General features: G+C 40.1%; 2 protein-coding genes and 1 long non-coding RNA gene across 3 annotated transcripts in view; 1 reads left to right on the top strand and 2 right to left on the bottom strand.

Annotated features, from left to right (window-relative positions):
- Nucleotides 1-14,778, bottom strand: part of ART4 (ADP-ribosyltransferase 4 (inactive) (Dombrock blood group)) — a 40,185-nt gene extending 25,407 nt beyond the window's left edge. Inside the window, exon 1 of the mRNA XM_053921774.2 lies at nt 14,528-14,778. Coding sequence (XP_053777749.1) covers nt 14,528-14,742 — 215 coding nt within the window. The 5' untranslated portion in view covers nt 14,743-14,778. The remainder of the gene's footprint in view (nt 1-14,527) is intronic.
- LOC123478204 (uncharacterized) overlaps nt 1-27,564 on the top strand; it is a 101,399-nt gene that overhangs the window by 42,056 nt on the left and 31,779 nt on the right. The gene's annotated exons all lie outside the window — the stretch shown is intronic.
- On the bottom strand, nt 17,363-20,685 carry MGP (matrix Gla protein). Its single transcript, XM_024575644.3, has 4 exons — nt 20,532-20,685; nt 19,125-19,157; nt 18,213-18,288; nt 17,363-17,743 (listed from the first exon to the last, which is right to left on the bottom strand). Exons 1-4 carry the CDS (start codon nt 20,590-20,592, stop codon nt 17,602-17,604), a joined length of 312 nt encoding a protein of 103 aa, XP_024431412.1. The 5' UTR covers nt 20,593-20,685; the 3' UTR covers nt 17,363-17,601.

Raw genomic sequence — 27,564 nt, 5'->3', positions numbered from 1 at the left:
TTACGTTTTTGGTGAATAGTGTATAGGAAGCTCCTACTTTAAAAGGTAATGTTAGAATTCTTTTTAGAGAAGTGACTTGTGATCTGCAAGAAGTGGTTGACTAGTGTATATTTTTGCAAGTTTTATACATAGAATTATGTAATAGTATAGAATAAAATATCCAACTTGTGTCAAGAATTCTTTTTATGTATGCTCCCCCCTTCATATGTTAAATATGCACTTAACAGTTTAGAAATTCTCATTTTCCAGTTTAATCCCCATAATAATCCGTAAGGTAGGTAGAACAGATATTATTAACCTAATTTTCTAGGTGAGGAAACTGTGGGTCAAAAAAAGCTAAGTGACTTTGTTAAGTAAGACATAACTAGTATGTGTTAGTACTACTGTCTACTGTTTTTAAACCCCAAATCACTTCTACTATATCACATGGGCCATAGCAAAATAAAATGTGTAATATATGCTTATACTAGTTTAATTCTATTTGAGATATGAGACATGAACTGCTTAAAGAGTAATAGAAATTCCTTCTTTTCTTCCTTCCTTGCAAAACTCTTAATTGTTACCTGCGTTTGACCATACTTAATTTACAACCCAGGTCTATAGTTACAATGAGACCTAAAGAATTATATCAGTTATCCAAAAAAAAAAAAATCCAGTCTTCAAATATTGTTACCTTAAATATATGTTATCTGTGCATGTTAATGAAGAGCCAAGACTTGGGACTAAAATGTCAAATAGTTACTCAATTTTATTTCTGTGACGATTCACCAATCTAATATAGATCAATTATAATCAAGTCCTTATTTGCCTATCCAAGCATGCTCATTTTATTTGTCCTGGAGCAACTCACTTTGTTTAACCTGTTTTTTTCTTTTTGTTTTGCATTTTATACTTTATAATTCTCTCCTTATTCTGAACAGAATGGGGGCTAATGGCTGGTTTCATGGATTTCTATTGGCTTCATATGTCTTCTCCCTTTGAGCATAAATAAAAATACAGGATATTAAGGTTTGAAGTTTCATCAGTCTGACAATCCACTCCAGGGGTCCCCTTTTCTTTGTCCCTGTCAGGCAGTGTTATTCCCTGTTTAAAGTATTCCACGATGAGAAGCTTACTCCACAGCACTTTTCCAATTTGAACTCATCTCTAAGATTTTTGCATTCATTGAAAAAAATTTTCTCTCTGTGTTTTTACCCTTTGTTCATAGGCCTACCCTTAGGATAACACCTAAGTCTTTTTTCCTTATTTTCACATTATACCCTTGCATGTGTGTACCTAGAGATTGTACATACATCCCTGCTCCAAACCAAACTGCTCTTTTCTTCAACCATTGCTTATAAAGCTTCATTTTAAGTCCCTTTCCTTTTTCATGCTTATTCTCCTCTAGACAGAGTGCCCAGGATCTCCAGAACCCATCTATGGGCTGAAAGAGAGCCATAAAATGAGTCAGTATAAAGACAGTCATTCGGATCGAAGGGACACAAAGATCTGAGCTCTCTGAAGGGGAGGGGTGGGTCATGTGAGATTATAGCATGAGGGGAGGTCAAACAAAGAAGGGCCTACTCTTCTGATTTTGGCTGTTTGGGTCTAGTGACCAGGACACAATTAGACAGGAAGAAGGATACTGAAAACCAGCCCCAGGAGCTCAGAGAGGTACGGGTGGGGTGAAGGTCACTTACATTTCATGCTCTCTCAAAAAGGAATAAGCTTTCCAACTCACCCCTCCCAAAGAGTCACATGCCCAGGAAAACATCAGCCAGTGTTGAGCTGCAGAACCAAAGCACAGTGTTGCCGCCAAATGGGGAATATCCAGAAGCCTTCGTTTTAGTGCATCCACATATCTCTTGAGTTACGTTGCATTCCATTTGGTAGTTGAAGCCAGGAAAAGGTATGTTGTCAATTCTCTTTGAAAGCCCAGATTCATGAGTACCAGGGTTAGCAGAGCTAGGACAGCTTCTTTGGTAGATAAACTGTGTTATGGAGTGGTCTCTCACAAAAGCTCTTGGAAAGCTGGTGGCTTATAAATGTGGATACTGTACAACTTTGGAAAAACTGTGCAGCATATGTAAGGCTAGTTTTAGAACTTGAATACGTAAATATCTTAAATATCTAGTTAATGCTGTCAAGATCTTATTTAGCCTCTGCAAGTCATATCTGTTTGCTTTTAATATGAAGGAAATAAATCATGTCATTGTTTAAAATTGTAAGGTATGTGTGCACCGGGCAGGCACAGACTTGAATTATGACTTTGAAGCTCTCTAACTGCAACATTTGCGAACCCAGTTCAGCTTGTGAAAACCATGGACATGTTTTGGTTTGGCCTGGAGCCTTCCTTTCATCTCCCAGGTCACTGAGTGCAAAGGAAAAAAAAACCATGGTAAATATTTTTGAAGCAAAGGTCTATTTTTCCCTATTACAAAAATAAAATTGAATTATTTGACTTGGTCCAAGGGGTCTAATTTGTTCCAAGAGAACAGACCAACTCTCTCTCATTTAAAAATGATTTTTAGACTGATTTCAAACATGTGACTTTATGATTCCCAAATAATTCTTATTAGAAAGTAAAAGATGACTGTAAGGAGGTTTCATTCTCAACCCTTTTTCTCATCAGGGTTGGGCCTTCTCTCTTCCATGCTATTGAAAGTATGGTTGGTTTGCAAACATTTTCCATCCCCAGTTTTGCCTTTGCAAAAAGGCTCCTGAACTCCTTACGTGTAGTGGATAAGGGGATATCCAGATACAGAAAACTGAGTTCCAGTGCTGGTTTTGCTTTCATCTTCCTCGTGACTTTAACGTAGCTAACGTTCAGTTTTCACAACTCTTGATTATGAATGATACATGCTTTACCTACAACCCACAGATCTTCTTAGTACGAGTGGAAATAATGTATGTGAAAGCATTTATAATAAATACATTTATGAAAACAAAAAATTAATACCATACATCCAGGGCTCCTAGGGCAGGAGTAAGGACAGAGGTTCAGTGGAGAAGATCTAGAACTGGGTTTGCATTGGGCTGGGGCGGAGGAAGATTATCTGTACTGAGCTTGCTTGTCTTCTCTCTTTCACTACACACACATATGCATGAGTGCAAATATAACCTCTGTTCTAAGTCTGCATCCGCAGCTGGTGTTCTAGAGGTTAGATCGAGCATTCTTTTCTTTCAAACCAATCTTGACTTCTTATAGATACTGGGAATAGGCAGGGGGCTTCAAGAACTAGTAATTCCCAGGAGTCCAAATACTCTTCAGGTTCCTCCTCAGGTAGAGAATCTCTCTGGCACAAGGCAGCTCTGGGCCTCTTTTTCCTTACACTTGGTTCACAGCTCGAGAAACCTGCCTAGATGTTCATTTGGCAAAGAAGGGCCTTTTTCCTCGTTGTCAGACGAGACTGCTCCTTTATAATACGATTTGAGAGGTACTCTGGGAGCCATGGCCCCACCCTCTTGTTCAGGAGTTTATCTTGCTTCCTTTAAGGTCACTATTTGAGACTAATATTTTTTTGTGTCAACATAGTCCTCTCCAAATTCTGTTTTTAAAATGAAGACATCTCCTTGGGAAAACAAAGGCAAACTTGTTTCCAGCAGTACTGGGGAGGGAGTAGATAGAAAAAGAGGAACTGGAAGGGAAAAGTGTGGATGCTTAAGACAATGTTTTCCTTCTTTGTCATGGTTCTATCTCAGGCTGCCCAGGTCTGAGGCCTTTCTGTGCCAAAGCCCATGTCGGTACCTACCTAACGTGGACCCAGAGCTCTGGGGTGGGGAGGAATGAGGAAGGCCTGGCCTGGGAAATCGTCTAAATAGCACTTCATCCAGGAGACTTCATCTGAGTCATTGTAACATTTTTTAAAATTTTATTTTTATTTTTTAAAATTATTTTATTATTGTTTAAGTATAGCTGTCTGCATTTACCCTCCACCACTTCCCCCCTACCCCAGCCATCCTCACCTCCCTCCCCTGATTCTACCCCTCCTTGGTTTTGTCCATGTGTCCTTTATAGTTGTTCCTGAAAACCGTCCCTCTTCTCCCCCCATTATCCCCTCCCACCTCCTCTCTGGTTAATGTCAGATTGTTCTTGATATCAATGTTAAATTTTTTAATGAGCATTGTTTGCCTTCTGTCCTCTTGGCCCAGTTAGCTGGGTTATACCAATACGTAGCTCATCATTATGTAGCAACTGATAACTCAGGCATTTTGAATGATAAGGGAGTGAAGCAAGCAGGGCCAAGTTCTTAACCAGAGAGAACACATGTAATGTTCTCCATAAATGTGCTTTGAGATCTTCAATATAGCGACCTAGACTAGATGTATTGCACCACATCGGGTGATACAATTAGCTTTGAAGTGAATTCAAGTGCCAAACCGTCCTTTTTAGGGCTGCCTTCCTAGACCTTTCCTCACTCTGCCCTTTTGGCTCTTTTCTCCTGAAGAATCTGTTTCTGATTTCTTTTGGTCAACATGTTTTATTCAAAGGCATGGATGAACACGTTTTCATCAAATTTCAGATGAGTCAAACCTCCAAGAAAGAGCTAATAAAGTAAATGACAAAGTTATGTCAACTATTGACATTTAAAAAGGGACAAGACATGCTTTGCACTCGGATGATAACATGTGCTCACAAGGACAGGATGGAGGAGGCTGCCACTTGCTAGCAGTTTACGTTAAAAGTACTTCCAGGCGTTCCTAGGCCATGAGAGGCAGCCATGAGATAAACAGATGCAGGCTTAGATTCCCCGTAGACCCAGATCGAGGTCTGGATCACAAGCGGGCACAGTTAGTGGTGCGCCAAGACCACCAGACCATGTGCTGTGCTTTCCACTGGGTCCTACAGGACAGATGCTGGTGGACTAGAATATATGCAGAAAACGATGCATGCGGGAGGGCGACGTAAACAAGATAGTGAAGTGCGAAGCCCTGGACTCTCCTTACCCCCACAAACACATCGATTCAGTGACAATTTACAGACAAATTCCTGCTATGAGAAATCCAGAAACTAACATTTTGTTTGCATATCTATGCAAAAAAAATGACCCAATACTGTGTGTTTCATTTGTCGTGATTCTAAGACAACAGAACTATACTATTTATTTTTTTTAATTAAAAATTTTTTCATTGTTGGTCAGTTACAGTTGTCCCCATTTTCCCCCCCATTACTCTCCTTCTGCCCTACCCACCCCCACCTCCTACATTCAGTCCCTCCCCCACCATTGGTTGGTTTTGTCCCTGGGTCTTTTATACATGTTCCTTGACGACCCTTCCCCTTCTTTCTCCTGTTATCCCTCTCTCCTTCCCCTCTGGTTACTGTCAGTTTCTTCTTTATCTCCATCCATGTCTCTGGTTCTATTTTGCTCTCTTGTTCATTTTATCGATTAGGTTCCACTTATAATTTTTAAAATTTTATGTTTTTAAGCACACTTAACATAAGATCTACCCACTTAATTTTTTTAAGTGTACACTACTGAGAGCTGTGGGCTTCTGGTCACCATGCCCTTCTCAGACTACGGCTCATACACCAGGCCCCATGCTCATGAAAAAAAAGTTAGTTTTACAAATAAATAGTTTGTGTCTCTGCTAGAGAGAGAGGGGGGGAGAGGGAGAGAGAGGAGGAGCGAGAAGGATATTTGGGAGTGTGGAGGTGTCTATAAAACATATCAAATGTGGAAGTTTTAAAAGAAGAGAACTGAGGCAATAGAATGTATTAATTCTGTTGTTCTTTTTCCCTAGAGATAAAAATTAAGGCCAAATGTTTAAACTGATTCAATCTAAGAAAAACTTCTATGCTAACAATTAGTTATCCATGTGAACTGGGATATCATGTGACTTGGAGAACTTCGTAACACTGCAGTTTTAAGAGCAAACTCAAAGACCATCTAGGCTACTGTATGGCATAGAATAGGTTCCTGTTAAATATTTGTGAAATGTTAAATACATGATAGCTTCATTAAATATCATTTCCATAAATTATGGTATTAAACAACAATGGCTTTATCCCAGCAAACATAAAAGGTGACCTTTTTTAATGTGAGTCTCCTTCTAAGACAATAAGTTATAAATTTGATTTCAGGGGAGAACAACACTTTAAAACCTTCATCACCTATATTTCTATCTCTAATTACATTTTTAACATCTGCATTCTGGTGGGCCCATATGATTTCAAGAGAATTCTGTTTTAATTTAAGGCCTTAGAAGCAAAAAATTTAGGACATTCTAAAACAAGGAAGATGTACAACACGTATGTGTGATCAGAAAGCAGCAAGGAATTGAAGGTGTCTAATCCTTAACAATAATTTTGAATTTTTGACCCTTGTTGTTTTGTCATACGGATATTCAGATTAAAAATGAGGGATGTTGGTTACCTAATACTCAGAAAATATGTTTTCAAGAAGATGAATTTTTTTGTCCAACTAAGCTCTGTAGTTCTAGTCACCTTTTTCTGGATACTGTGCTGTTTTATAAAAATGTATTTGCCAGTTGAGTGAAAATCTATCTCCTATTTCTTAGCTCAATAATGTCTTCGTTGGAATACTCTCATGTTTGAGGTCTATTCACTCCTAGAATTAAGTCACAGCACTTAGGATTTTCTTAGAATACCTTTATAACACAAAATCATTATCCTCTAGGGGCATTTCCAAGACTCTTTATGAGAAGCAAAATTCTCTCTAAGAATGTTTAAAAACATGTACTCAAATGTATGCAGAGTATTTGCCTACTTTATTGTAGGTTTGTGGTTGAAGCCGTGGTTATTATCCTTAGATGAAATGCACAGAGACAAATTTTGTGTATTGCTCTCTCCAAAGTAGAGTCAAGAGTGTTTCTAGGCAAACACCATAAAAACCTCCTGTGTTAACTGAGAAAAGAGCATATTTCTTGAACAGTATTTTTTAAAGCTTAACCTCATGTTTTAACAACCCCAGATGACTTATATTCCTGGCTTTCTTTGTTGGTTAGCTTTCAATGCCTGAATTCAGAGAAATGAAACATGGAAAAAAACCCCAACAGGTCACCCAGTTCATTTCTCTAAAGAAATTCATAAGTGAATCTCATAATGTAGTTTCTAACATTGACTTACTTGAGGATAGTTGGGGGTTGCATTTTTAAGTGAGAAAAATTGGGACCAGTTTCAGTGAAATGAAATGAGAGACCACTAAGAAGTTCCCATGTCCTGTCTTCCTACCTCTGCTTTGTGTGTGTGTGTGTGTGTGTGTGTGTGTGTGTGTGTATATATTCATAAACTGAGCGATTTAGTCACGACATATCCTGGCTTCTAAACATTGTGCGGGCAAGAGAATGGAAGATGAAAAAGAAGCAATCACAAGACTAGTTGCTCTCTTCAGCTAAAGGCACTTTTAGGAGAGAAACTCAGCCAGTTGAAAGCCATCAGCTGCCAGCATCTGAGGGAATGGGAGACAGGAAGGATCTGGACAAAGCACCACAGCATCAACTGCTGTCCACACTTGTAGTGTGACATCCACCTGCTTAATAAAATATGTCAGGAACAGCTTCTTTACAATTTGATTGGTCTCTGTTCCAGGAAAAATTACAGTATCAGATAGGTTCTAGTCACACTTTCCTGGATGCTGAGGCTGTGTTTTAGACATGTATATCTATAAAACATGTATCTTCTCTTTCCCAGCTCTGTAATCTCTCCTTTGGTCTGTCCTCCTGTGTGAAGATCAGTTTGCTCCTGGGGCCAGGTCAGAATATTGGTGAAGGGTTAGTGGGACCAACTACAGTCCCTGCTGCTGCAGCTGGTTGTGAGTTTACTATGAACACTCATTGTCTTTCTCTTCAACAACCCATTCTAGATTCTGCCACTCTTGGCACATCTGGTGGTCTAGGTGTCTAACTTGGTAAGTGAAGTAGACTTCTATTCCTGGGAGTTGTGAGCTCCCGGTCACCACAGACTTCTCAGACCTTCTCATGGTTAACGTGCCTGTCCAGTCCCTACCATGATCGGGCAGAGGGATATCAGGAGCTGTTCCAATGGCTTGTCTAAATATTGAGTGAATGTTTCCTTCCGTAGAATCGGAAGCCCTATCTTCTCCTGATTATTATGTTCAGTTACAGCCACTAGGAAAGATGACTCCTTTACTTGTTAAGTAGTCTCAGCATGAAGAGCCTTGCTCTTGTGAGGAACATTTAAAAAAATTTGACAAGCAAGCATTCAAAGTGGTCAGGCAGTGTCTGGAGCTTAAATGGGACTCTTCCAATGTCCTTTGGTGAAAGTGTTCTTTCTCTATGAACCAGGATTTCCAGACCAACAGACATTATAATTTTAGCAGTGAAAAATGTAAATTTTTCATGTGGTTACAAAATATGGAGCCACTCTGGCTTCCATGCCTTAGTTTTCAGACCCACGCATTCTACTTATTGGGAATATACTACTACATAATGCTTAATAGTTTAGGGTACGTAGCACAGCACGGATAGCTACCGTATTCTCATAGGAAAAGCAGAGTGGAATAATAGGTTCCGTTCTGAGTTAACATCAACTGACAGGGATTCCTGCTGGTAGAGGGGGCATAGCAGAAGGCATATTTGGCAGTAGTCCAATGGTTACCTGCGTTCCAGAGGAGAGCCATCTAAGATAAAGTGGAACTCTAGTTCATTGATAGAAAAATAGAGGTAATCTAAGCAAAGATTCAGGGTTCCAAATCAAAATGAGTTTAGGATAGAATTACTAGAGTTCTGTATTGTGACAAAGAAGTGGCCCCGAAACATTAAGATTGAAGAATTGAAGAAAAGCCTGTTAATGATGGATAATCAAGTTACTAAAGAACCTAGATATAGAACAACGGATTCCTTGCAGATTTCCTTTATTCAAAAGGGAGAGGTAGGGGTGAAAATTGTGCTTGAATACATCACTTCTACGTAACTATATAATATTTATGACTCCATAAAAATATGGATGCATGAATTCTAAACCAGTAGAACATGAAAGTTAAAATCATGAATTTTCCTTAAACCAAACGTACTTCTCTGGCCTAGTCTTCTGAAACTGAGTTCTTCATCAGCATTGGTGGGTATGGCATGGTGGGGAAAGGAGGAAGAGTGGAGCGAGTACAAGTTGGCTCGTGCTATTAATAGCTTTTAGCTGTATGTCCTGCTGGCTGCTTTCAAGGCATAAGGGGGATCCCCATGGAGGTATTATCTTACCATTTATTAATATCCAGAATGTAAATATTATAATAATATTACAATTGAAAATAACACTAGAGATAGCTGACATTTACTAAGCATTTACTGTATGCCAGTGTTTTGTGCAATTTACATATACTCATTTATTTAACATTTACTGTAACTCTAAAATCTGTGCTAGAATCTTCTTATTCTACAAATAAGGAAACTGAGGCCTAGTGAGATTAATTAACTTGCCCAAGAATGGCACAGTTCTAAGTGGTGTTGCTGGGAGACCTATTTCCAAAGTCCTTAATCTCAAACACTTTGTTGAAAGGCTAAATTTCTTTTATGGCCTGGCAAGAGAGCATTCTGTCTATGTTTAAACACTCTTTGGTTTCTAAGATGCACTGATACAAGAGGAAGAAAATCAGACCTGTGACCTATCACTTCCTGTGTCTTAGATTTGAAAAACCAGAATACATCAAAAAATGAAGAGAACTGAAAAGGTGGCTAGCTTAAAATTTTGACTAAGGTAGAAACTACATTAAACATAGATTTATCAGATTGGACAGTATGACTATTCACAATGAGAAGTTGGTAGAAATATATGCACTATGTATGTGCATAACACCTTTTTTTCTTTTATTGATTCCAGAGAGGGGAAGGGAGGGAGAAAGAGAAGGAGAGAAACATCTGTTGCCTCTTGCACGTGCCCTGAATGGGGACCGAACCTACAATACCAGGATATGCCCTTCCCAGAAATCAATCAGTGACCTTTCAGTTTATGGGATGGTGCCCAGCTAACTGAGCCACATCGGCCAGGACTGTGCATAACTCTCTTTAAAATTTGGCTTAAGAAATTAGATTTAATAATTTTAGTACAAGTGAATTTCCCAAGAGAATAGCATTACCTGCCCTTAGAACAGTCGTGTAGTCCCTAAGCTCACAAATTTCTCAATGTAAAATGAGGGGGTTGAATTAGGTCATTGTTGAACTCCTTGTCAGCTCAAAACAAAACAAAACAAAAAACCCCAACAACTATGAATCTAGTGTGTGATGATTAAAACAAGGAGTCTGGAGCTAGAAGATCCTGGTCCTGCTATTTGCCACCTGAATGACTATCACAGATTTGGTTCCCTAGGAGATAGACTTTAAGACTCAAAGATCTGTGTGCTGATGGTTTATTGGAGAGTACCCTTGGGTATAACCTGTGAGAAGGATAAGAGAACTAGAAGTAGTCAAAGTGAGCATGTGAACTTATGCAGTTGAAATAAGTGTCTCATTCAATTCTATGGGGCAACACTGAGGCTGAGATAACAATTCAGAGTAGTCCCACCTGATTTAATGGGCTTTTAGCCAACATGATTTTCAAGGCACTGGACATCAAGTCACTTTCCCGTCCCCTAAGAGATGGGAAACAAGCCAAGTGAGTCCTATGATTGCTCCAGGTTATTTCCTTAAGAATGTTTCCAATCTGTGGCTTGGGGAGGAGGAATCCAGATGGAATCCAGTGGTGGTTTTGAGTTGAGATGGAGCTGGAAGTCTTGAGCGAATGTGTTGGCTATGGCTCACATAGCAAAGTACTGAAGAGGAGATAGCTATAGAGAAAGGGATCTCTGGATGTTGGTGAAGGTATATTATAATCAGTGTGGTCAAAAACAATTACAAAAACCTTAGAAGCAGCCAGAGATAAAAGGCACAGTATATATACAGGAGTAAAAAACTACAACTGATTTTATATCAGAAAAAAATGCAAGCTAGAAGACAGTGGAAAAACACCTTAAGAGAATTAAAAGAAAATAAAACTTGACAACATAGAATTCTTTGTACATCTTTTCCACAAGATAGCAGAGTAGGTGGACACCATACTCACCTCCTATCATGACTATATCAAAATTATAATTAAATTATAGAACAATCAACCTGAAGACTAGCTGAACAGGATATAACTGAGGATATAAAGAAGCAGCCACATCAAGATTGGTAGGAGAGGCAGAGATGTGAAACAGCTGTCCCCACCTACACGACGTGGTTGATATCGCAGCTGCAAAGGCTCCCTCTGAGGAGTGAGGGGTCTTAGTCCCCTCAGCCTGAAACACCAGTGCTAGGAAGAGGAGCCCACATAACATCTAGCTGTAAAATCAATGGGGATTCTGCCTGTCTGGGTGAGATGAAAGGCTGCTGGAAACCTATGTGTTCATTAAAAGGCCTGTGTGCAAACTCTCACTCGTAGGCACTCACCTTGGGCTCCAGTGGACAGAGAGTGGCTCAGGAGGATTCCGAGACATACAGAGAGAAACTGAGTTGTGTGGCTTCTGGGTGAGGGCTGGAGGGATGGCTGTCATTGTCCCCGTGTTGAGCCCTCCTTGTGCACAGCTGATGGGTGTCGTCTTTCTTATGTTGAACTTTTTTCCCCTGTGGCCAAATTTCAATCTATATCAGCCTGGTGAACTCCACTTGCTCCACTCCTACGACTCCCTGAGACTCTGCCTTACACAACTCACGCACTTGCCTGGACCTGCATTGCAGTCTTTCTTAAAAAATTCTCAAAGAATTCCAGTCAAGCTTAGGTGGTGCCAGAGACATACATGGAGAAACTGAGTTGTGTGGCTACAGGGTGACGGCTGAAGCGATGGCCACCATTGTCCCTGTACTCAGCCCTTCCTGAATCTGCATTAGCCTGGTGAAGTCTACTACCTTCAACGTGATGATTCCCTGAGAACCCAACCCACTGAAAAGGTCTGCAGGCCCCAGGCTGCTGGTAGCTGGCCTCAGTATACCCTGAGAATTTTGCTGAATGTCCTCATGTTTAGCACTGACACCAAATCTGTATCTGTATTAACTGGGTAAATGCCACTTGCCCCACCCTGATGACGCCCTGAGGCCCTACGTCATCCAACTCGCATACTTCCCAAAATTCTTTCAGTGTCTGAGACTGACAGTCATCCAGCAGGTTTTGCAAATCTTGGGGTGCCTTGGGCCTTTGGTGACCTTCCCCAGGCTCCATATTGGTGGTTTGCAGCATAGCCTCTGTTATGTGCATGTAGGCCCAGCACAGGCAGCTACCAATCCCCGATTGCTTTGTTGCTCCTAAGAGGTAGCCAGCCCCAGGCTGCATCTGAAACTGACCTGTACCAGAACCCTTCACAAGAGGTCCCAGAACCAACACACTCAGTAACAGGATTCAGACCACAAAAGAGCACCACCTGATTAGCTCCCTGATTACCTCCACAAGTGGTAACCCAAAGGGCAGTCTTTTTACAGGCACCAGACCTCATTGCAGTGAATCCCACTCCATGAGGTCAGCCCCTGTGCAGCAGCTGGTATGCTGTGGTCATGGCCAGTCCTCATAGCCAGTCAGCCTAGGGTCAGTGCCACTCACTGGTGTGCTGACAGCAACTGAAGCTCAACCTCGACAGGACAGCATGCACAATCTACACAAGGGACACTCCTGGAGTGCCTGGCTCAGGTTATCAGGGAGACAGCCACTGGGCCCCATAGGATACCAACTACATGAGGCCATTCTGCCAAGACTGAGAGACATAGCAGATCTACCTAATACATAGAAACAAACAGAGGCAGCCAAAATGGGCACACAAAGAGAGATGTCCCAAATGAAAGGATGGGAGAACTCTCCAGAAAAAGGGGTAAATAAAATGGAGGCACACAATCTATCAGATACAGAGTTCAAAACACTGGTTATAAGGATGCTCAAAAGACTGAGTAAGAACTTCAGTGAAGAGATAGTAAACATAAAAAAAGGCATAGGAACCATAAAAATATCATTCATACATGAGGAATATAGTAACTGAAATGAAGAATGCACTAGGAGGAATCAACAGCAGATTAGTTGAAGCAGTGGACTGAATCAGCAATTTGGAGAAAAATGGTAGCAGAAAACACCCATTCAGAACAACATAAAGAAAAGAAGAATTAAAAAAAAAATAAAGATAGTTTAAACTACCTCTAGAACAAAACCAAGTATAATGACATTTGCATCTTTGGGCTACCAGAAAGGAGAAGAGAGAGAGAGTAAAAGATTGAGAACTTATTTGAAGAAATAATAACAGAAAACTTCCCTAACTTGGTGAAAGAAATAGACATATAAATCCAGGAAGCACAGAGTCTCAAACAAAATGAACTTAAAGGGGACCACACCAAGACACAACATAATTAAAATTGCAAAGATTAAAGACAAAGACGGAATCTTAAAAATATCAAGACAGTTCCCTACATGGACTCTCCATACGATTGTCAGGACATTTGTCAGTAGGAAATTTTCAGGCCAAAAAGGACTAGTATGAAATAGTGAAAGCGATGAAAAGCAAGGACCTACAACCAAGAATACTCTGCCTAGCAAGGCTATCATTTAAAATTGAAGGATAGGTAAAGAGCTTCCCAGACAAGATAAGGCTAAAGGAATTCATCACACCAAACCAGTATTACAAGAAATGTTAAAGGACTTCTTTAAGAAGAAGAAAGAAAAAGCCCAGGATCATAATTATAAAAAATAAAAGGGCAATAAATACCTATCGATAGCCACTTTAAATGTAAATGGATTAAATGCCCCAATCAAAAGACATGAGTTAGCTGAATGAATAATAATAAAAGAAAAAGATATATGCTGTGTACAAGATATACACTTCAGAATGAAAGATACACATAGACTAAAAGTAAAGGATGAAAAAGATATTTCATGCAAATGGAAATTTTTTAAAAAAGCTGTGGTGGCAATACTTAAACAAAAGAGACTTTAAAGGCTATAATAAGAGACAAAAAAGGATAATACAAAATGATAAAGTGATCTGTTCAATAAGAGGATATAACCCTTGCAAACATTTATGCACCCAACAGAGGAGTACCTAAATACATAAGGCAAATATTGATGAACATAAAGAGAGGGATCAATAGTAGTACAGTCAGTCATAGTAGGGGACTGTAACACCCCATTTACATTAATGGATAAATCTTCCAGATAGAAAACCAACAAGGAAATAGTGACCTTAAGTGACATAATAAAACAAAAGTATTTAATTGATGTTTTTATACATTTCAGCCAAAGCAGCAGAATATACATTCTTTTCAAGTGCACACACAACACTTTCCAGGATAGACTATCTGTTAGGCCCAATCAAGTCCTAGTAAATTTAAGAAGATTGAAATCATATCAAGCACATTCTTCAACCACAATGGTATAAAACTAGAAATCAATTACAAAAGGAAACTCAAATACACGTGAACACACTGAAGCTAAAGACATGCTACTGAACAGGGAATGCGTTAGGATGAGATCAAGAAAAGAACCAGAAGATACCTTGAGACAAATGTAAATGAAAACACAACAATCCAAATCTACGAGAAACACTAAAACAGTGCAAAAAATGAAATTTATCACAATACAGTTCCTAACCTTAGGTCCCCGAGGTTCCTAAGCCTCTCCTCATTTTTTTGATTTCTTGTTTCTTCATTCTGTTGTGGTTGAACGTTTATTTCTTCCTTCTGGGGCAAACCACTGATTTGAGTTCCAGTTTCCTTCCCTTCACTGTTGGTTCCCTGTACATTTTCCTTTATTTCACTTAGCATAACCTTCACCTTTTCCTGTATTTTGCAACCATACTCAACCATTTCTGTCAGGATCCTGATTACCAGTGTTTTGAACTCAGCATCTGATAGGTTGACTATCTCTTCATCATTTAGTTCTATTTTTTTCTGGAGCTTTGATCTGTTCTGTAATATGAGCCTTTTTTTTTTTTTAATCTCAGCATGCCTGTTACACAGTAAGGGGCGGAGCCTTAGGTATTGGCCAGGTCAGGGCAACCCAGGTCACTGCTTTGTGGCACTGTATGTGGGGGAGGGGTCAGAGAGGGAACAATGCTGCTTGCTTAGCTCTGGACTGGCTTTCAGTCACTTCCACTGCTATCCATAAGCAAATTGGGCCCTTCTGGAGCTGATTCCTGGGTAGATGGGTTTGTGTGCATTCTACAACCCTGGGGGTCTTTTCAACAAACTCTCCTGTGAGGCTGGGAGTTTCTCCTGCTGCCGCCTCAACCCCCACACAGGTGTTTTCAGTCAGAGGTTTTGAGGCTTTATTTCCCGGTGCTGGAACCCTGGGTTTTGCAGTCTGTCTTGCTCCCCAGTTGTTCTTCCCGGTTTATCTGCATGCAAATATGGGACTGCCCACTCCACCAGCCACTGTCTTGCTGTGTGTCCTCGCTGCCCCAGCTGCCCATCTCCGCCCCTCCTACAGGTCTGAATGAATGTTTCTTTTAACTCTTTGGTTGTCCGATTTCCATACAGTTCAATTTTCTGGCAGCTCTGGTTGTTTTTTTGTTTTTAAATTTGTTGTCCTTCTCTTGGTTGTGCAAGGTGGCACAGTATATGTACCTATGCCTCCATCTTGGCCAGAAGTCCCTTAAAACTGTCTGCCATTTGTTGTCAATTTGTCCTTCCTGTTTTATTTTGTTCCCCTTTTCTTCCATATTTGCCTTCTTTTAGATTATTCAACATTGATGCATAAGAGATGGGGAACAAATAAGGTGAACCCTATAGCTGCCAAGCTTACTTCCTAGAGGGTGTTCAGACCATGGGACAGAACATGGGACCCACGTAGACCCTTAGGGCCTTCCTGAGTTGAGGAGACAGAGTTCAGAGTTGAAAGGAGCAGAGAGAGAGATCTGGAGATGTGTTGCACTCAGGTTTTTAGCAGAGAACCATCAGCTGCCAGTATTTCTGGTAACCAGGGGCAGAATTCCTCAGCTGAAGGTGCAGACCTCTGCATCTGCTACAATGTCTTCCGGAGGACATTGGGTCTCGATTTTACTATCTATTACATATTACCCACCTTCTGAGTTGTTGTTAAGACCTACTTAATATGCAAAAGAGCTTAGAAAATCACAAAACACTCATTGCATTAATATGACAATGGTTTAAATTATACAATCTACATTATTATATGAATCTAACAGTTTCAGAACTGGGGGATCACTCCTGGGCATGATTAGTCTGTTGTTTATTCAGTGTTCATTGAATAATCTTTGTGAACAGAACATAGTTCCAAGGCTTTAGGGAGAAAAATAATGCATTTACAGTGTTTGCCTTCAAAGAGATTGCCATAATGCAAACAAATATATAAAAGAAACTTTAATCAAAACATAATTGAATAATATCATTGTACTTGACTCTTTATATTAATTCTTGAAGGGCTGCATATTGGCTAGAGTGGTGTGATGGTAGCTGGGTAGATGTAATCATCATGGATTTCATCAAGTGCTTGAGATTTGGGCAGAATTTTGAAGGAGTAGAAAGATATACTCTACAAAATAGACTGAGGCTGTGGGCCTACTAGAAAGAATGAATGTAAAAGTGGGTGGGCATGAACAAGTTCTTCAGCAGAGAAGAACAGGGTCACAATTAGGCTTGAGAAGCCCTGGCCTCTGTACCTAACCATCATGCAGGGAGACTCTGGAGCCTCATTTCCTCCTCAGCAAATCAGGCCTGAAGGAGTTCTTGCATCTTCTGGCTCCAAAATTCCATGAGGGCATCATTTAAAAAATCTCTGGTGATTATGAAACAGACTTATAGATACAGAGAACATTTTGAAGGTTGCCAGGAAGGAGGGAGTTGGGGGATGGGTGAAAAAGGTGAAGGGATTTAGAAGTACAAATTGGCAGTTACTCAATAGTCATGGGGATGTAAAGCACAGTATAGGGAAATAGTCAATAATATTGTAATAACTATGTATGGTGTCAGATGGGTCCTAGATTTATCCTAGTGATCACTTCGTAAATTATATAAATGTCTAATCATAGGGTTGCATACCTGAAACTAATACAATATTGTAAATCAACTGTAATTCAAAAATAAAAAAATTTAAAATATCTCTGGTGATTATGAAAGTAAACACATATTTTCTTGGCTCAAGTAAGAATCAAAGTGGTGGCATTTTAGGAAACGATAACATTCAAGTGAGGGTCATGAGCCACAATACAGAGTCAGAAATCCACACAAAAGGAATTCAGAGACCATTTAAAGTTAGAAAGCAGGAAAATTATGTGATTAATCATCAATGATGTTTGAGAGAGAGTCTAGACATATGGCTAAGTGACTGTCTTCTAAGGCTCATTCTTTCTGTGCAGCTATGCTTCTAGTCAACCCCAGAACGTGCCAATAGAATCTCCTATGCTGGATTAGATGGGCCGTGCTTCAGTATCTCGGCATTTTTTCAGAAGAAATCAGACTCACAAAATGAAAGTATCCAACCGTAATTTTATTATAATAATAATCGTACATCATAACTCCTCTTCCACCTTCACTACACTGTGCTATCATTATTTATCATTCTGGGAGCAGGGAGGAAGGGCACCGCCAGACGAAGACATTTAAGAGAGAAGCAATTCGTATATGTCTTTATGGTTCAATGATGCTACTGCAAGGGAATACACAACCAGGCATCAGGCGCTGGAAAGAATGAGACTTTTTTCAATCTTATTTGCCCCCCCGGGGCTGCCGGAAATAGCGATTGTAGGCAGCGTTGTAGCCCAGAACCCTGGCGTAGTGTTCGCAAAGTCTAATGTCATCACAGGCTTCTCGGTTGAACTCTTGGACAGGCTTGGTGCGTTCTCGGATCCTAGAAAGTGGGGGGAAATTGAGGCCCAGATTAAGAAGTATAAAGAGAATGGAGGAATAAGAAAAAGGAAATAAGAATATCAGAAAATATTGAAGATCCCAATCACCATCCCCCACCACCATCCTTGCCCTGCCCATCCCCCCCACCCCGCCCGCAGCCCCCCTGCCCTTATCAAGAGATACCTGAAGAACAGGGAAGAGAGGTTGAACAGGGGGAATTTTTTTTTTTTTAATGAAAACAATTTCTCTTTCTGTCCTCTTTTAGGTTCTCCCTCCCTCTCCTTTCTGAGCCTTTTACAAAATAGTCTTCTAGAAATTCAGTTGTTTTCTGTATATTGTTTTAAAATTCTTTGATTTGGGGATACAGTTAGATATAATATCTCTTCTTAAAACAACCTGTTTCTCACTCCATTCTGATCTGGGATGCTACACTGGGAAAAATGACTCCCCCATCAAGTTTTGTTACCCACCTCTCTTGGACTTTAGCTCTCCATCTCTGCTGCGGGGATATAAAGGTGTTAGCATATCTCCTGTTAATGAAGGGACCTTAAAACAGAAATAAATAATTGCAGTTTTAGGGAGACAGTAGCTGCAAACATTTCTGAGTATTTCCTAACACAAATTATGTTTGAAAGCTCATTACTTCATGCATTTCGTGTAACTAGAGATATGCAAAAATCAAAAGGGAATGTAAGCATATTTCATTAACTGCCTTTTCAAAAGAAATTAATAACCCATATATGTGTCTTTGTCACATTGGCCATTGAAATTTTTGCTTGTTTGTTTTGCCTTTGGGCAATAACTGTTTTTTCAGTTTTGGTATTCCTGTTTCAGAGTGTTTTAAAAATTCTTTTGAGGAAGAATTCTCTCTGTCCTGAGGACTTGTAAAGCATGTTTTTAGATTATTAATAAATGAAGACTTTAAACAGGATAAGAACAATGAACCAACTGAAAATGAGAGTGATATGTTATTTTCTCTTATACTCAGTCTTTTTAAGTCTAGAAATTCAGTGCCATTCTGACAATGTTGATGCCTGTGGTCTCCCAACCAACTTGGCCTCCAGTTCTGTACTTTGCCAGTTGTCATTACTCCTTGTTTTCCATTCGTGTGGTTGACGTGGTGCCAACGTAAAACTTCCAAATGAGGTTTTATGGCTCCTAAGTACGTTGAATGGTGTTTAAATGCCATATTACACCACTGCAAGCTTAAAAAAATTGCTTGTCTGGTGATTTTGTACTCATTGGATTTTAAATTTTACTTTAGTTTTTCAAAGAAGGCCCCTCTTTTTCTCTCCCTATTACATGTTTTACTGTTTGTCTTTTTAAGCACAAGGAGGGATTCTATAATACATGAGATTTAAATAAGTCAAATATTCACTTACTGATTTCATAGGATTCCATGCTTTCATGAGATTCTGGAATTAAAAGAAAAGATTCGTGTTATTGTTACCATACATCGCAATAGTCTAAACATAGTGAAGGAGGGAGAAGCAAGAGTCACAAAGGTGTGAGGAATATATTTAACAATGTGGTTATTACAAATATCGGGCATTTACGATTTATGAACTACTTCTCTAGCTCTGCCCATGCTGTGCATATGTCTGCACTTTAGTTTCTCTGATGTTCAAGAAGCTCGAGAGCACAGCTCCAATTTCCCAAGGGCTCTGAGGTTTTCGGGCTAGTGAAATAAGACAATTGAAGTGCTGCACACAGGTCTCCAGAGAGCCGTCTTCTCCGATTAATCTGGCAGCTGTCTGAAAGCAGGGTTGAGGAAGAGACAAAAAGTTCTAGAAGACAGCTAGGTTTCTTCAGGCAGGCTTCTAGGAGGTTCCAAAAGCCTCTTAAGAACCTGTATTAAATTGGCAGCCACAGAAACCACTGGCCCCAGCTCACAGCTAGCACTGGGCGCAATACCAACTCAGAGAAAGAATTGAGATGATGTCAAAGCAGTCTTCTTTCTACCTTCCCAACAGGTAAAATTTGGCAATGAGAGTCTTAGATATGTAAGCAGATGAATTTGCTTGAAAAGTTCAGAAGGAGCTGAAGAAGCCAAATCGTCTCACACAGAAACTTTATGAATAATTTCAAGAGTCAGTAGCAAAAGATACATGGTTGTTAATATTTAGGCTTAAGAACTAAAATAGCTATTTTATTGAAGCATAAAACTGAATAATTAAATAATTTTGCTTCAGATTTCCTTTCACAAGCTTCGAACAGAGATATATTTAAGAACATACACAAACCAGGCACATTTTATCTTTTGACAACAGAAACTATTAAATCTATTTTTCTCCGAGATTCTTTAAATGTAAAATTTCATTTTAAAATTAATTCACCAGACACATTTAGTAAGTCCATGAGATTATCCTGTCCCTAGAGAAGGCTATATTTAACACTTCACTGTGAAAACTGATGTGTTTAAAAGTAAGTGATTCAACCAATATCCTTAACCAATTGTTACCAAAGTCTAAATAAACATCCTTAAAAACGAGAACTCGGGGGCTGGGAATTCATCTTCTTTCTGAAATAGCAAAGTTTCCGAGTGTAACTTATCCTAGAAAGGACTTGCCTGATAATTTGCATACAAGAATCTAGATATTCAGGATATAAAAAAGACAGGATGGAACAGACATGGGGCTCGGAACTTGGAAAACATTAAATTAATGGTACTTTTAAGATTCCAGTAGAGAAAGAAGCAAGGAAAGGAGAAGAGAGAGAGGAAAAATTGAAGGAAACTGAAATCAGACACAGGAAAAGCCCAGAGAGATGGCAGGAGAAAGAGTTCTCACCGTAACACAAAGCGGCCATGGCCAGGGCAGCCAGAATGGAGAGAAGCAGCAGGCTCTTCATGGTCTCTGTGGTCCTGTGGGTTGGTCTCACTGTCTTGTGCTGCAGCAGTGCAGGGAGAGGCTCCTACAGGCTGTTTGTGAAAGTCTGTGGAGATTTTATAAGAACTAGAGCAGCTGAAAGGGGAGGAACCAGTGGGAGGGGGCCGGAGAAGGTGGGGACTGGTTGGCACTAAACTAGCACTGGGACTTTTCCCAAATAGTCATTCCTTCCAGATATTATCTTCTCTGGGTGGGCAGTTTTCCCTCATTCCTGGATGTGACTGCTATGGCAGGAGGAGGTACAGAGGTTGTGGCCACCCTATGTTTGGGGCCAGATCTGGGCAAAGGTCCATAGAGAAGGGAGTTGCCACAAACACGTGTTTGCCTTCCTAATTTCTTCTCTGATCTACCCTCCTGGTCCTGACTGTGGGCCTTTCAGGTTTGGTTCCCACACAGAGCCATAGTGTTCTGCTCGTTCCCCTAATGGGTGGATGAGAGGTTCTGGTGAAGAAAGGACTTCACTTTTAAGCTGTTTTAATTTAGAGTTCTGTTTCCAGTAAGGCTAAACTATTGGCCTGGACCAAGTGAATGTTCCGCTGGTGAGACTCACCTTCTGCGTTTTTCAAGTGCTCAACAGGGGAAGGTGTTCAGTGATCCTGTGAGTGAGTCCTGTTTCCTCAGTTGGCTCCACTGTAACTTGCTCATCCAGTTTTGAGCCTAAACCTGTTGCCCTTGTGCTCTCTTAGGCTGCCTATCACTGATGGAGAGTGCAGCAATGATAAGAGGGTACCCATTTCCCATTTTCCGAAGGCGTCGTCCTGATAATCGATGAATTTGATATGCTTTTAGTGAGTGGCAGATAAGATGCAAGGTGCTGTGCTAAGTGTTCTGAAGTTTCTAGAGACAAACAAGACCTGTCCCTAAGGAGGTAAGTAATAGCTACTTACTACTCACTTTGCTCTGTAGCTGTCACGTATCCTCAAACACAGATTTCCACAAACACACACTCCCACTATACCTTCATACCAGAAGTGCTGTTTCTTTTTTTTTATAGAAAGAGAATTGCAATTTGGTGCCTCTGGTCATGCTACAGCCTGAGGTGTTTTGTTTGTCTGTGTTTTGGTTTTTTGCCTTCTTGAACAATTAGTAAAACTTTTCTATCAGATATATCTCTGTTGCCTGGGTGCCTGAGAGTCTTCTTTGCCCACAAACAGACTTGAGTCACAGAGCAGAAGATTATAGAAAAGCAGGACCTCTGACTCTTGGGCTGGAACAGCAACAGGTCTGGGCTGGGCGGGGGAGTGGGCATACTTTTCAGTGATGACTTATCACAAGGAGCAGTGATGAGCAACTGGATGAAGCCTCATTCTTTCTAACTGGGACGAACTTTCCCGGCCACCCTCCATCCTATGAAAACTGTTATAAACACTAAAGGATTCCCTGTTAAAGGAAGTAATTCATTTGTAATCTGAAGGATTAGTGAGTTTGGAGGGGCCAATAAAATCCAGGTATTCCCTCCAGATATTTTCACATTAAGAGATACATTCTTTGTAATAAAATCTTAAAGAAGACCTGGAAAAGAAGACAACAAGTGTTCATTACTGATACATTTAACCATCATGATTTCCACTCACAAGACTCGTAGTTTTTCCCGTCATTAAATCACAAACTTGCTTTCAGGGTTGGCTTCTATTCCCTTATTTTACGATAAATCATCAAATCATCATATTGTTAACAATTACTTGAAAGTGCAAAAATCAGTTTACTACACTGCATGGTTCTGGGGGAACAAGCTAGCCATGGCTTGTTCATACAGCATTTTATAAGCATTCGGTCAATAATCCCCATTAACATGATATGAAACACGTTTAGTCCCAATGTTGCACCCCTAAAATGAGTAGGCTACTCATTTCCCCAGACCCCATCTCCAGAATTAAAGAGAACTCCTTTTTCTCCCTAGATACAAACCCGTGCTTTGCAATGTACGTTAACTCAGTGTGTTCCAGCCAGATTGCAGATGTCTCCTCTGCTCCCAAGCTCAAATGGCAACTGGTTCCTGTCAGCCATCTGTCATCACAGTTCATTTTTATGCTGTCTGAACCCGAAATTGAAAGTCCTACACTTCTCTGGCCAATTTGAGCTTCAACTTTTTTCATTAACTTCCTAAACTTTTAATCATTTCTGTTTATCATCTTGCTTTTAGTAAGGCTAACACTTTCTGTTAGAAGCTGCCTCTCAGCAGTCACTTGTATGCTGTTTACACTGTTTTCCATTTATTGCTTGGTCCTTCTATGCTAAATCTTATTTATATATGATTTACAAAAATTATTAATGTATATGAGAGTTCAGAGCCCTTCTTTTTCTCTTCCTTATCATTCCCCATCTCAAAAACAATTTTGTGAGTGCCAACTCCAGTTTTCTTTTTTTTTAATGAAGAGAAAAAAAAAAACAGATGTAGAAAAAAGGGGGAGGGGAAGAAATGAGAATGGGCTTGTGTATTTGGCTTGCTGGATGGGAGAGTTTTGGGTGGAGATTCCGTTGTAAGAGGCAGCTAGCTGGAGGATGTGAGACATTAAAAGTGAGAAATGGGGAAAGGCAAGTAAGAGTTGCTTGGGTTCTAAATAGGACTTTTCGAGGTTGTAAAACATTATTTGAGAATTGCCAGAAAACATTAGTTGAGAATTAAATTATTTTTAATTAATGTTGACAGCTAGTTTGTATTTTCTTTTTAAAAATCATTTTTAGTTTTCAATTTCAATTTTTCAATTCAGCTGACATACATTATTGTATTAGTTGCAGGTGTACATATCACATAGCTTAGCAAGTGATCATCCTGATAAATTTCAACCCATATGACACCATACATGGTTATTTAAATATTATTGATTATATTCCACATGCTGTACTTTACATCCCCATAACTATCCTACAACTACCAACTTGTAGTTCTCAATCCCTTCTCCATTTTCACCCATCTCCTCAACCCCCCTTTTATCTGGCAGCCATAAAAGTGTTCTCTGTATCTGGTCTGTTTATTTTGATTTTTAGAGTCAATTGTTGATGGATATGTATTTATTGCAATTTTATTGCATATGTTTTATCTTTTTCTTATTCCTCTTAAAGAAGACTTTTTAACATGTCATATAATACTGGTTTGATGGCGATGAACTCCTTTAGCTTTTTATTGTTTGGTCTAAGAAGCTCTTTGTTCTTAGATTCCAAGTGATAGTAGCTTTGCTGAGTAAAGTAATCTTGGTTTTAATCCTTGCTTTTCATCACTTTGAATATTTCTTGCCAATCCCTTCTGGTCTGCAAAGTTTCTATTGAGAAATCAGCTAATAATCTTATGGGAGTTCCTTTGTAGGTAACTAACTGCTTTTTACTTGTTGCTTTTAAGATTTTCTCTTTGTCTTTAACATTTTGCATTTTAATTATGATGTGTCTTGGTGTGAGTCTCTTTGAGTTTATCTTGTTTGGGACTCTCTATACTTCCTAGACTTGTATGTCTATTGTCTTCAGCAAGTTAAGGAAGTTTTCTGTCATTATTTTTTCAAATGGGTTTTCAATTTCTTGCTCTCTCTCTTCTTATAGCTCCTCCATGATGCAAAAGTTGATGTGCTTGAAGTTGTTCCAGAGGCTCCTTATACTGTCCTCATTTTTTTTTTGATTCTTTTTTCTTCTTGTTGTTCTGATTGGGTGCTTTTTCCCTTTGTTATATTGTAAATTTCTGATTGATTCTTGGCTTCATCTATTCCACTGTTGACTCCATGTAAATGATTCTTCATTTCAATTAATGTATCCTTTATTTCTGACTGACACTTTCTTATGCTGTTGAAGTTCTCACTAAGTTCACTGAGCATCCCTATAACCAGTGTTTTCCACTCTATACCTCATAGATTGCTTGTTTCCATTTTTTTAAGTTCTTGTTCTGGAGTTTTGTTCTGTTCTTTCACTTGGGACATGTTTCTTTGTCTCCTTATTTTTGCTGCCTCCCTGTGTTTGTTTCTATTTATGAAGTAGAGCTGCTGTGTCTCCCAGGCTTGCTAGGGTGGCCTAATATAGTAGGTGTTCTGTAGGGTCCAGGGCACAGCTTCCTTGATCACCCAAGCTGGGCACTTGAGTCATATCACCTATGTGGACTGTGTACACCCTCCTTTTATAGTTGACCCTTGATTGTTGTTGGCATATAATGGGAGGGATTTACTCCCAGGCCAATCAGCTGAAAGAACTGGCTGTGAGCACAGACAACTGTGGAAGATCAGCTGTGCAGGGGCCCACCCCACAGAGCAGGACTTACTTCAGTGGGGCTCTGGTGCCCGCTGAGTTCATCTTTTGAGTGTGATGCTTGTGGAGGTGGTTGGGTAGTGATGTTTTGACGTGGTCTGAAGCTTTCCACTGGGTGTGCTGGCTCTGGGGCCTCCCAAGAGATGCAGGCAATGTCAGCTGCCAACTGTGTTCTGCCCTGGGCCACCTGGCATGAGCTACAAAATGATCTGCTGATGGCTGCTACTTGTGCTGGGCTGGGAGGTGCCCAGGTGAGGCAAAGCTTTAAACCAAGGTCAGCTGCTGCTAGTGCCAGGCCTGGGTCCACTTAGCAAGAGGTATGGAGTGTGCTAAAACCCGATGCTGACTGTTTGAGAGATTTTAAGAAAATCTGAAGCATGAGCCAAGATAGGCCATTTGTATGGAAAAGTTACTGGAAACTGCTTGGGTGGGCATGAAAGTTGGGTGGTGGGGCCTCAGGGAATCACCAGGGCAAGGCAAACAGTGATAGTCAGGTTGATGGAGTCCCAGATATGGTGCCCACATGTCAGCTCTGTGTGGAGAAGGCTCATCAGGGAACGATGGCCTCTGCCAGACTTCTGTCTGGGAGAAAGTGGACCCTCATCTCTCGCCCTGATGACAGACAATTCAGTTCCTGTGCATCTCTGGTGTCTTTCACACTGCTGCTCCAGTGCTGGAGCTCAGAGGGAGTGAGTCTGAGTAAGTCTGTGTGCAGGGCCTTTAAGAGGAACTGCCTGAGTTACAGCCAGAAGTTATGGGGACTTATCTTCCTGGCACTGGAACCATGCTGTGAAGCCTGGTGTGGGGCTGGGACCCCTTGCTCCTCACGCGGGACCTCTGAAGCTAAGAAATTCCTCCCTATTTTTATTCACCCATTTTACCCACCACATGTGGGTATGGAATCAGCCTATTCCACAACTCGACCCCTCCTACCAGTCTCAATGTGGCTGCTGCTTTAATTCCCTACTTGTAGGACTTCCATTCAGCCAGATTTCAGGTGGTTCTAAATGATAGTTGTTCTGTAGTTTAGTTGTAATTTTGATGTGGGTGTGGGAGGAGGTGACTACTGCATTTACCTACATGCCATCTTGACCAAAATTTGTGTATTTTCTTAGTTGGAGTGTCCTGTAAAGACTAGACCATATGAAGCTCCAACTTATATTTGAATTTTAGATAATTATAAAAAATATTTATATAGATATGTCTACCTAACAAAAGAGAACTATTCTTCAGTCGGGAGTATATTTGAAGACCCTCCTAGAAGAGATGACAAAGGTATGAGAGAGACAATGATATGATTGCCAGTTATTATTATTTTTTAAATACATTTTATTGATTATGCTATTGCAGTTGTCCCATTCCCCTCTGCCCTGCATACCCCCTCCCACTGCATTCCCCCCCTTTAGTTCATGTCCACGGGTTGAACATAAAAGTTCTTTGCCAATTATTTTTTTTTTGATTACACAGAATCTCGGGTGAGACTGACAACATGGTGTAACCCATGCAACAGAGGCCACAGAGTAATACAAGATCACTTACTCCACCAGGCCTCAGTAGGAAAAGAGAAGCTTAACCACACCTTTCAGAGCCAGAAGTAGCCTCATGACTTTAGTCCTTCTTTATCCACTCATCCAACAAATGTATTGAACATCCATTGTGTGCCAATTGTAAGCTGGAGATATAATAGAAAAAATACAGATATGGAACCTACTCTCATGAATCGAATGTGCTGTTAGATCACGAACTTAATTAGTGGTTCTTCCACTTTAAAAATGTGTTTAAGCATCAAATTGGCCCTAGAGAAGACCAAATGATAGGCATTCTCACTGGACTTACCTTTTTATGGGCACTCAAAAAACATCTTTGCAGAGCACTGGACAAAGCACTGAGGACAAGCTCGGATAATTTTGAGTTCAGGGAGAGAATGGAAAAGAAGAAATATTGGCAGAACTGACAGCAATTACTGTAGCAATTACTACAAAGCATATTTGCTGGAGAATATACCAAAAGAGTAATTCCTTTTCTATATTATTTCTTTGACTGAAATAACAGCACAGTGATACAAAAGTGAATGGCTTTCCCCACCAATTCTACTTCCTCTTCTCTGCCCTTGCTCATTCTTTCTCTATTCTTTTTTAGACTGCTGGGCATTTTGTCTCTTTGAGGCATTTTCTTGGCTTCAGTCAGATTTTTTTTTCTTTTTTGCTGTTCAATGAGATTCAGCTTTATTTACAGAATGTTGGTTTTATGAGTTCATATTACTATTTTACTGGTGCACTAAAATGCTTATTCTTGCCTTTAAAGGAAAAAAGAAAAGGAAAGGAGAAGAGTTAGGAAGCAGCAACCCGGAAAACAAAAACAGAAATTGCTTTCCAGGCCATTAACAACAATGACACAAGAGACTGAAGCCCAGCCGACGTCACGGGACAGTGCTGACCTCTTCGTTCTGTTCCTTTAAGGGAAGCCCCTTGAATGGATTCTATATCTCAAATTTCTTTATTGACATAGATTCCCATGCACCTAATCCCTCAGTCTTTTTTTTTTTTTTTTTTTAAGCTTGTCTTAGCTGAACTGAGTGAAAGTAAATGTTTGTCACACTCAGGTATGGGAAGAGCATCTAGGGAATCGTGGGCTTCTCTGGGGAGTGAATGGTGAAAAAACCTAGATATCAAATAAACTGAGCTCCCAGTTGGGAACAGCTGTCATTTTT

The sequence above is a fragment of the Desmodus rotundus genome, chromosome 3, assembly GCF_022682495.2.
Source record: "Desmodus rotundus isolate HL8 chromosome 3, HLdesRot8A.1, whole genome shotgun sequence".
NCBI lineage: Eukaryota > Metazoa > Chordata > Mammalia > Chiroptera > Phyllostomidae > Desmodus > Desmodus rotundus.
The sequence above is the reverse complement of the archived record's forward strand: the minus strand, read 5'-3'. Positions and strand labels throughout refer to the sequence as shown.